General features: G+C 31.0%; 1 protein-coding gene across 1 annotated transcript; it reads right to left on the reverse strand.

The window, feature by feature from the left end:
- Positions 1–1,332: 1,332 nt before the first annotated feature.
- LOC145131185 (PKS-NRPS hybrid synthetase cheA-like) lies at positions 1,333–4,212 on the reverse strand. The gene is made up of 5 exons (XM_079065914.1): positions 4,048–4,212; positions 3,728–3,784; positions 3,154–3,645; positions 2,512–3,076; positions 1,333–2,429 (listed from the first exon to the last, which is right to left on the reverse strand). The coding sequence occupies exons 1-5, from the start codon at positions 4,210–4,212 to the stop codon at positions 1,333–1,335; spliced, it is 2,376 nt and encodes a 791-aa protein (XP_078922040.1).
- Positions 4,213–11,896: the final 7,684 nt, after the last annotated feature.

An 11,896-nucleotide genomic window follows, 5' to 3' on the forward strand; every position in this document is an offset into this window, starting at 1 on the left:
GACATCTTGTAAATTGTATATATAATAAAACCACATTAATATCGATATAACTAATAACAACTTATATTTTATTATAAAAAGATAGATCAACATTAATCTAACCATGTAATCCAGTTTAGGTAAAATTTCTAACTTTGTCTATTATTTCAAATTTTAAAATATAATTTTGGTTATTTCAGTCCAACCACCGTCATCATCGCCGACGGCTAGCGGCACTGCCGCCGGAAAAGTATAAAACGTCGATCGAGAGAGAGAGAGAGAGATAGAGAGAGAGAGTTATGGTAACTTTGGAAAGGTCCGGAAGAATTTTTGTACCATCGCGTTATTACGATTTCACTTGTATATGGTAATCATTATGTGATGGTACAATTAGAAGAATATTGCCCGCTGCCTACCATTTCAGCTTTCTGGATCCGCCACAAAGCCCCATGTGCAGCTAGATGGGAAACTATGTTCATGTCACGTCTAGAACTTTATAGACAACTGAAACCTTACAATCCTGAAACACCTTTTATAACTATAGAGGATTGTTAGAGGGTATTAATTTTCTCTCGAATTATGCATTTATGTATTCATGAAGGATTGCTAATGCTATTGTTTTTTGCATCATATTTTTGTTTTTATATATTCATTTATATTTAATTATTAAATAATATACAAATATATATACGTTATTAATCTATATTAATTAAAAATAAATAATTAATCATTATATATATATATATATATATATATATATATATATATATATATATATATGTTTTAAATACTCCAAAAAAAATATTAATATTCAAGCATAAAATAAAAAAGAAAATATAAATAAAAAGTAAAGAAAATAAAAATAAAAAGAATGCACGTGAATTAAAAAAGGGAATGGCTAAATAAACACCTTCATTTACTAGAAACACAACCTATGCTAAAAAAACACCCTAATAAAAAAAAGTCAACAATTCCATTTTACATCGAAGTTTGTATACCCTACTTTTTGTTTTTTTTTAATTCACGTGCATTCTTTTTATTTTTATTTTCTTTACTTTTTATTTATATTTTCTTTTTTATTTTATGCTTGAATATTAATATTTTTTTTGGAGTATTTAAAACATAATATATATATATATATATATATATATATATATATATATATATATATATATAAATGACTAATTATTTATTTTTAATTAATATAGATTAATAACGTATATATATTTGTATATTATTTAATAATTAAATATAAATGAATATATAAAAACAAAAATATGATGCAAAAAACAATAGCATTAGCAATCCTTCATGAATACATAAATGCATAATTCGAGAGAAAATTAATACCCTCTAACAATCCTCTATAGTTATAAAAGGTGTTTCAGGATTGTAAGGTTTCAGTTGTCTATAAAGTTCTAGACGTGACATGAACATAGTTTCCCATCTAGCTGTACATGGGGCTTTGTGGCGGATCCAGAAAGCTGAAATGGTAGGCAGCGGGCAATATTCTTCTAATTGTACCATCACATAATGATTACCATATACAAGTGAAATCGTAATAACGCGATGGTACAAAAATTCTTCCGGACCTTTCCAAAGAGGAAAGAACGTGAGAGAGCCTTGGTTGGTTAAAAAAGTAAGGACTACACCAAATCTGTTGGCAATGAGGATACCTGTTTCAGGCATAAGTAACCAGTATCTTTTAGGTGCCGGCGATTCTAAGAAATTCAACGAAGTATATAGTTCACCGATTCCATCAGTGAAAACTCTAGCATATGCATCGTATGAACTCAATAACTCGTCTAGTAGTTGACGTCGAACATAGAGCCAATCATTCTCGCCATACCCAAGACAAACAGATATTGCTCGAAATCCACAGTTTCCATCCCCCTCTACATCTTGTATATGTGTGATGTAAGGATGAAACATCACTTGAATTTCATCTATTAGTCGATGATTGTAGCATGATTGAGGCTCTTCCTTCAAGTCTGGAATTTCATTCAAGTCTGGCTCTTCTTTCAAGTACGCTGATAGCATGCAAGCACATGGTAAACCACAACTATTTTGTAGTTTACAACCACAGTTTGAAGAGTCAACTTGATGTACCCGTTGAAGTTCCTCTACAAGCATATCTAGAGCTTTAATTGAAACATTACCCCGCAATAAGTCGAAACACGAAAATTTATGTTCGTGTTTGGAGACAATCATGCTCTTTTCAAAACTCTCATTTATTGCAGTAAGTTGAGACTTCACAAACCGATCAATAGCACCAACAAATTTAGCTAAAGAATAATTTTTTTCTTGTAAGTACTTCTTTAACGCTGAATGTTGGCCCTCAACTCTGCTACTGGTTCGTTGTCCAAAGTTCAGATGTTGATCAATCCAAACAGAGACAAACATTTCCTTATACTTGTTTAACCAAACATCGTCCAAATATTGTAAGACATCTGGATTTATATAAATGTTATTTATACATAAAAAGCCTTCTAAATTTATAAACAAGTAATTAAAAAATAAGTAGCATTGTACCTTGATGTTCTCTTAACATTGACTGCAGTTTTCTATAGTTTTCAGTGTATGATGTCCATGTTGGAGACTCAACAAGTATACTCCACATAGCACGAAAGGATTTCCACTCAGCTTTCAATGGGATTAGCGTCTTACAATGCTTTCTAATATTTTCGGTAATGTGCCATCTACAAAGTAAGCGAGTTGCATAAGGGAAAACTTGTTGGCATGCATTCACCAATGCCAATTCTCTGTCCGTCACTATAGCGCGTGGTTGCATGCACTTTTCTAGTGTCAACCTTAGACACGTTAACACCCACTTATAACTTTCCTCCTTTTCGTTAATGATAAAGGCAAAAGCAATGCTAAATGTCTTGTTGGTTGAAGTTACTCCAACAATCTCAACAAAAGGCATAGCATATTTGTTTGTTTTGTATGTTGCATCAATAATCAAAACGTGTGGAAATGCTTGCCATATATCTAACGACAGAGGATGAATGAAAAACAGGTTTTCCAATTCATTTGAAATATTATTTACGGAAAACTCGATAACAAATTTTTTATCATTCAAAATTCCCATAAGAACCTACATTGAAATATCGTTAATTAATAAAAATTCAATATATAAATTATATGTAAAATATACTTGTTGAAATATTATACCTGCATCGGAGTTTTTCCATCGTTCTGGGACGAGCGAAGCTTGTATTGTGCATTGTATATGGTTTTGAGTATAGAAACATTATTCTCATCATGCTCTTTTAGTATCGAGAGTATGTTGCGTGGTTCAACATTCTGACTTGTCAAGTCAGCCACCAACTTTTTTTCGTTTTCTTTCAACCGTCTAGCATAAGCATGTCCTTCCATATGTTGTGCTGGTGGATGGTTATGTTGATCACATTTCACTCTCAACGTCCAACCATCAAATTGTTTTATATACGAACCAACCAATTTAAATGGACAATTGATTTTTTTTGTGCCGGAATTTTTACTTGTTGCTTTAATTTTGTATTCACCACCACGATCACAAATAAGTGTGACATAAGACACCACACCATTTTCATTTGTCTTTGATCTTCTTCTCACGATGACATAACCAAGAGAAAATGTTTTGTTTTGTACCCATCCCATCAACTCATTTAGAGAATAGAACACCTAAAAATTCAAATAATCTATGTTAATAACTAGTGAACATTACAATGATTAAAAAAATCTAATATCATGATAAGTATCATACCCGTTCGGTGAAAAACAGTGAGTTTTTCTCGTAAAAATTCGCCATCTTTTCGTAAAACTATGAACATAACAAAAAAAAAATTGTTAAAAAAAATAAAATAATATATATATATATATATATATATATATATATATATATATATATATATATAACCAAAAGGCAATAATTAAACATAAATATGTATTTGAGTTTTTCCAGCAACCGACGCATAGCTTGAAATGTCCACTTACAAAACTAATTTATTTTAAAAGTTTAGCCCACCAGTTAATGTCCAGTCCATTTACCCAATTAAAACCCTAAAAACGTTAAAACATTTTCACTTTCATTTGCAGTTTGCTGTGAAAGAGCAACAACGTCGCCCCCATCTGAATGAGCAACAACGTCGCCTCATCTGCCGGAGCACAGCAACCGCCGAAGATCGATGCCACCGGAGCACACCCAGAGCGTCGCCAACACAAAATACACCATCCATCGATCTGTCTCATTAAACGGTTTCTCTTTTCCGGCAGCGAAGATCTAGGCGATGCTTACGTCGGCGATGATTACCATAACTCTCTCTCTATCTCTCTCTCTCTCTCGATCGACGTTTTATACTTTTCCGGCGGCAGTGCCGTTAGCCGTCGGCGATGATGACGGTGGTTGGACTGAAATAACCAAAATTATATTTTAAGTTTTGAAATAATAGACAAAGTTAGAAATTTTACCTAAACTGGATTACATGGTTAGATTAATGTTGATCTATCTTTTTATAATAAAATATAAGTTGTTATTAGTTATATCGATATTAATGTGGTTTTATTATATATACAATTTACAAGATGTCAGGTTACTAAGTTTGAGACACATGTTACTAAGTTTGAATTTTTTTAGGTCTTCAATATACCTATTAAATAGGGTGTTTTTTTAGAAAAAATAGTTTGACTATTAAAATGAGATGTATATGGGTTGTTTATTTAGCAGCTATCTAAAATAATAAGGGAAAACTTGATATAATTATAGGCATGGAAAAAAGGACATGGCTGAAAATAGGAGTTCCTTTAGGCAGGAATATATTTCCATATTTGACGATAAACCGAAGCTCCTTTCGAAAGACGCGTTGTGCCGGTGTGGGTTTCAGCAATATGCTTTCATTGCACTCATTGGGACACCAATTACAAGATTTATTTAAGTTTCGTTTTATTATAGGATAACCACTAATGAACAAAACGAAAGGTATTCTATCATTAAATGACACAGATTTTATATTTTATAACTAAATAACAATAAATTTTGCAATTTGCAAAGTAGTTAATTATAGTTTTTTCAAGGAAATATTGAGTAAAGTTATCAAGCTTTGGTCTTATTTATAAAAGAAGAGCTATGAAGTTATTGTTATGTACAAAAAGTTAAAAAAAAATTGCTATTGTTTATATAAAAAGACAACAAAAATTAACAAATAACGATAATTGTTACATAAAAAAGACAGCAAACTGGAAATCGTTCACATTCAATATTTTAGACAATAATATATGAGTTTAGCCGATAATCTTCAGAGAAGTCACATACGTCATATGATACCAGATGATTAAATTAACATAATACAATATCATACGATTAAATTAAAATAATACAATTTGTCACACATATAAGTTACAGTAACATTAGAATACAGTAATATCCTAGTCAGATAAAAAAATACAATAAGAATATAATAAAATAATATTTAATGTTAGAAATGGTAAATATAATAAGATTATAATATGATCATATTCTTTGTCACACAAAGAAAAATACATTAAAGTTTTAATATAAGTGTATAACAAGACCATCTCCCACACATAAAGAATATAATAAGATTACTGTAAGATAATATATTTTAAGATAATATATTATGTCATACAAATAGAATAGAGTAAAATTATAATAAAATGCTATGTTTTGTTAAACATAGAGAATATTGTGACATCCCCAAATTTCACGGTCAGAAAAGACCGATCTGTTTATACTTTATTCAAAAATCAGAGTATACTTTTAAAGAAATATGTTGAGAAATTTGTTCCAAAAAATATGATAAAAATTTTATCAAAACATTTCCGAAGAAATGTATTTTCATTAAATTACAAACATCGGGATGTCATTGTCAATATAGATCAAAAGCATAAACAAAAACAACATAGGCCTCACAAATATTCTATTTATTTCTACTGGCCTATAATCCATAATCTCTCATCGGATCTTCGCATCTATACTCTTGTGTCACTACCTGTAATACAAGAAACTGAGTGGGTTAGGCTTGGGAGTCTGGTGAGCATATAGGGTTTTCAACCCACAATAAATAAGTTTATTGTTTTCAACAATCATTCAACCCGATTATCCGTTCCCGTTATCCTCACTTTACGTCCCTTAAGCATCTATTATAAGGGATCTAGCCTAAAGATTTTTCATCGGGGTGACAACACTACTTAGGGAATTCCTCAGCAATACATGTCAAATAAGGCAACCATGAGGGGGATGGAGTACACCTGGTGAACACGTAGTTCAAATAAACACCTACAGGTTGCGAGTCTGCTAGCGTTCCACTGGACTGTCTAGAAAAGTCTGTGGTCGTCATCCATACTTCGCTAGATGACTAGATCATCATCAACATCGAGGCCTCTCATCATTTTATTTCATCATACATGAACTATTTCATCTACCCATGTTTACCCAACATATTTGTAGATATAAAATACATAGACAGTTTAGATCTAAAAAAAATTTTAATCTTTCATCCAACATAGATCTCAAGATATAAAATACATATGCAGTTTAGATCTAAAAAAAAAAGTTTAAATCTTTCATCCATCATAGATATTTGGTAAACAGATAATATGCATACATATCACGTAATTTATATAAAATACTTCATATCTATATGTAAGATGAAAGTAACTATGCACTCACTTGATAAGGTGGTGATTCCAACTTGGACAACGCTTCGCTTCGACGAAACCGGGAGGTTTGTTTGAAAACCGGGCTCTACGGGGGCAAAGTTCCCAGCCAAAAAACTCTTTTTCTCGGAGCCTTCGGGTGCTCCGGGGCTTTTTTTCTAGTGCTAGGGAAGTTTCCTAGGCTTGGGGGGTGTTTGGGAGGTTTAGAGAGAGAGAGTAGAGAGAGAAGTGAATGAGTTTTGGTGTAAAAAAAGAAGGCACTCTCGGTTGGTATTTATAGGCTGGAAATGAGTCCAACTCGTCGAGTTGGTGCCACTTGTCACCATCTGGTGGCAAAGCGTGGGGAGAAAGCAAGGGCCCAGATTGCGCCACGTCACCCACTTCGCAGCAGCACCCTTCCGACTTCGAAATTATGTAACTTTCACATATGAGCTCCGTTTTCGACGTCTTTTATTTCCACGTGTAGGTGGGAACGTACTCTACAACTTTCGTTTAGACTTCGTCGGCTAATTTTGACTTTATTTTTAAAGTTATATTTTTAACAGGTCGGGACAGGAAAAGTCCGTTAAAAATTCATAACTTTGTCATCCGACGTCCGATTTCGTCTGTCTTTTTATCGTTGAGCTCCTATTGACGATATCTTCAATTCTCGTTTGGGTTGTGTCCGCTAAAAATCGCTCGATCTAAAATTCGAACTCCGGGCTGCACACTGCTATGTCAAATCTTAGAAAGTTCATAACTTCCTCATACGAAGTCAGATTTGGACGTTCTTTTTATGCATGCTCTCGGTTTAACGTATACTACGACTTTCATTTAGATCGCTAAGGCTAAAAATTAATTTGTCAAAAATTCACTTTTTACGTTACGCGGTGCCGTGCCGGTTTAGCCGTAAAACTTCGACATGTCATAACTTCCTCGTTATAACTTGGATTTCGGCGTTCTTTATATCTCCAGAGTCCTTGTCACGACCACTACAACTTTCTTTATAAATATCGGGTTTATCTATATTTTTATTTTTAACGCTTATTTCATTCTTGATTTGTTATATCTTATAAATAAGTATAATGCACATAAAATCACATAATTCACATAATATTCAAGTAATTTCTCTTTATTACTTTAAAATAAGTTATATTTGTTGACCCTAACTATTACATCATCATACTAATGCTTAGCCTAGAAACGCGGACATTACAAATATAGTAAAGTTGTAGTAAATATATACTTTGTCATAGAGATAATAGAATAAGACTACAACAAGATAATACCTTATGTCGGATGGAGAATATATATATATATATATATATATATATATATATATATATATATATATGGACTTTTTTTATATAAGTTTAAAGTTTGGTGGACTTTTTATATAAGTATATATAATTATACCTTAATTTTAATGGAGTATAGTATAACATCTTATTTTAATTAGATATATATATATATATATATATATATATATATATATATATATATATATATATATATATATATATATATATATATATATATATAGAGAGAGAGAGAGCTAGGTTCATGTATTTTAAGTATTTATTGTGTGAATGTATGAATCAATATAAGCCAATCATTTCAAAAGGGTAAATATGTAATCTTACATTTAATTAATTATGGTAAGTATATAAATCAATTAATATCCCTTTAATTTAGGAATATCAGTTTTAAAACCCAATTTCTAGTATATATATATCCTCACGTCCACCTCTTCCCCTTCTCTTCTATTCATCGTCGCCCCCAATTTGGAATTCCCTCCCAATCCTAAGTTGATGAAATTACCTTCAGTAAAATTAGGTCTATTCATTTCCGATTCCTCCCCTCGTTAAACCATTGCAGTTCTCCAACCACGTAGCCACCGTTGATCGCAACTATTTCGCTGCCCAAGTTCACCTCCTTTGTCTTCAATCACTCTCTCGATCACATTGTATCTCCATTTTCTTCTGTTTCCTTTTCATCTACATTTTTGATATCAAAGATGCTAACAGGTAATCATCTCATTATGCTATAGTTTGGTTTAGTTGATGTTGTTTTTGTCTAGGTTAATGAGTCATTACTCTTGATTTCTTTGTTGGAGTTGATTAGGTCATGGAGGTTACTCGTTTCAGTCGATTTGAAAGAATCGATCACGAACTCTCAAAATATTTGGGACGATTTGGTGTAAAACACAACAGAAAGGAAGCGAAAGTCGTACGACTTGATTTAAGGTATGATTTACTTACTAAACACAGATTAAAAATCATAGATTAAGCTTTTTTACTGCACTATGTTGTTGTTTAGTTGACTCCTTGTACCCAAAATTGACCAAAATGATCATTTATTCACTAAAACCATTGTCCGTTGATGATAATTTTTGGATTTATATCGAACTAGCAGTTAAGTTTTGGGTTGATGTTTTAGAATTTGTAACAAGGAATTAGTTCAAATCTGAGTTTCTGTGTAGTAGTAGTTCTTTATTTATTACATATACATTGGTGTTGATAGAATTTCTTAATACTATATGGTTTATTTGTGTATTTTATACCATTCCAATTCTATCGGAATAGAATCACGAATTCAAATTCTATCGGAATGGAAACATGAATTCTAATTCTGTTGGAATGGAATATGGATATTTTCTCATTGATTATACATGTTCTATAATTTTTGGTTATTGGTTTTGGTGCAGTTAACAAGTGCGCATATTTTTCCAAAGGAATATAGTTTTTTATTTATCATTTGCTAATGCGTTATTAGATTCTAAACTACAATTGGATTTTTTTTCACAGAAGTTGATGCTTGAAGAACGGACAACAAAATTAAAAGTGTTTCTTAGCAACATTATTCTTTTAGAATAAATTAGTGTATTTGTTAGATTTTGATGTTTTTTTTCCCGATTTGAAAGTTTTTTAGTTTTATTCTTTAACAATAAATGTAATTCTTAACAATTGTTACATGTATTCTATAAGAATTAATGTAATTTTTGTTTTAATTCTTCAATTGCTGGTTCGAGAATTTGTTATTCTACAAGAAATTTTTAAAGTCATGATCAAGAAATATGTTCAAAAATATTTTTATTATTTTATTGCTCTAGAATATTTTTATTTTTGAACATACTGAAACATATTCTGTCAGAATGTCCGAATTAAAAACCTTATAATTAGTAAAAATTGGATTTTTAAAATTAATAGAATCTATGATCCCTTAAAATATGCAAATTTCATTTATTAAATCTATATTAAATGACTAAAATACCCTTCTAGTTAAATTGGATGGTATTTTTCAATTATATTTAAGTCAATAATATGTATTAATCACTTTCTTAAAATAAGTAAAATGATTTGCCCACATTTATGCATACAATAACACAATAATTATTTTGAATAGAATAACCTAAGCCTATATATATATATATATATATATATATATATATATATATATATATATATATATATATAATTAAAATAAGATGTTATACTATGCTCCGTTAAAATAAGGTATAACTAGGAAAAAGCCCGGGCTTCGCCCCGGGTTGGTTTTTTTTTTTTTTTTTTTTTAGTTCAAAGATTTTTTTTGTTGGGTGTGTTATTTTTGGCAATGAAATTTGACAGGTTTATAAAGCTGTTAAATAAGAGCAAAAGACAGATTTTAAAAAGAAAACTAAGGCATAGGAAACTGTAAATTCATTGATTAAAAAGGGTAATACATTGATAACATTTGCATGCTCACAAAATACATACAGGTGGAGACTGATTAGAATCAGACTCCTGGAAAAGAAGATTAAGTGTTTTAATAACATTAGATGTTAAAAAATGCAGAAATGAATAGAACATGTTGAAACAAATGTTTAACGATGGAAAGAAACATTGTATAGTTTAAATCGTAGCATTAGCATATACATGCAAGTTGATGTTTGATCCCACAGAGACAAAATAACCTTTCAACTTCATTCTCCAGTTGAACTTCACAATCATACGCTTCCTAGTCAAGTTGTTCAAGAAAGGTTTCAGATTACAATGCTTAAGCAAGTAAGTTAAATTCCTTATTATGAAAAAATAATATAAACACGCACTTATTTTGTTTCATTCATATCAAAATTTCAATCTATACCAGGTCTTTAACTATGTGGTTTAAATTGATTGACGGAATTCGGAAGTGGGAATTGTTTTTTCTTCTCCAATCAGATAAAAGAACATACAACATGTCTAACCTGGCAAAAGCATAACAATCAGATAACTTAATTATGCATCGACGGAACAGTTTGTTCTGGTTTAGTGGTTTACCTTTCCTCTGGTGGCCTAAATTACCTCTGCAAAAAACAACGATCCCCAATCATGATTATGCAACTCAATAATCGTCATTCATAATCACACATATATTATGAGTAAATGTAAGATTACCTCAAACTTCCCCCCTTTTTTCATTATCTCCTTATATCACAAAATTTCAACAACATTCATATATTGTCTTCCATCTGAAGTCATCTAACGACCACATGCCTGAATCGCATCCATCTGTCACCATTCCATTATCATTAAGTAATCCAATCCAAGATACGATAGTAAAACATTATGCACCCGAACCAAATTGTTTTGTCATCTCTAATAAACATAGCCAATAAATATGTAATTTCTGTTTCTGAAAAATAATATACTTTTAAAAAAGTTAGCTCTTAACTATATAAACCATCATTTAAAAGTGTTGTTGATGGTCTCTGAAAGAGTTAGCAGTTAGTGTATACTTTTAAAAAAGCTATTGTATATCACTAAAAAGTCAAAAGCATCTAAATGGTTAAAGCCCTACCTTATATATTAACCATTTAAAGATAGTAATCATTGATTAAATTTAATCAAACAAAACCCAAGACATGTAGTTTTTTTTTCTTTTGTGGTATTTCCTTGTTGTTGACGTACACTTCACAAAGGCTGAAAACAAACACAAATACAATTAAACCATTACATCCTCTAAGGATGCCATTGAAATAAGTCTTTAAAGTCCTATTTGCTTTGTAAGATATGAATGTATGACGATATTATTAACAAAAACTGATAAAAGTATGTGGTGTATAAATATTGCAATTTAACGTTATATATGATGAAGAGGTGGTGGACGTTGACCTGAATTTAAGGTGTTTTTGTTGTGGTTAAGTGACAACGGTGATGAGAGGGAGGAGGTGGCCAAGGCTACAACGGATTCTCTCTGACCAGTTATGCAACCTAAATAATTATGGTCCTACAATCAGACAATCAAGTGCACAACAGAT

This window comes from Lactuca virosa, chromosome 8 (genome assembly GCF_052849685.1).
Source record: "Lactuca virosa cultivar CGN04683 chromosome 8, Lactuca_virosa_CGN04683_v6, whole genome shotgun sequence".
Lineage (NCBI taxonomy): Eukaryota > Viridiplantae > Streptophyta > Magnoliopsida > Asterales > Asteraceae > Lactuca > Lactuca virosa.

What these genes read in the sequence shown, in the direction of transcription:
- LOC145131185 (XM_079065914.1), bottom strand. Translation starts at nt 4,212, where the DNA reads ATGAGACAGATCGATGGATGGTGTATTTTGTGTTGGCGACGCTCTGGG. An exon ending in ATGGAAAAACTCCGATGCAG is followed by an intron (nt 3,077 to 3,153) that starts GTATAATATTTC and finishes ATTTCAATGTAG; the next exon opens with GTTCTTATGGGAATTTTGAA. An exon ending in AATGTTAAGAGAACATCAAG is followed by an intron (nt 2,430 to 2,511) that starts GTACAATGCTAC and finishes ATATAAATCCAG; the next exon opens with ATGTCTTACAATATTTGGAC.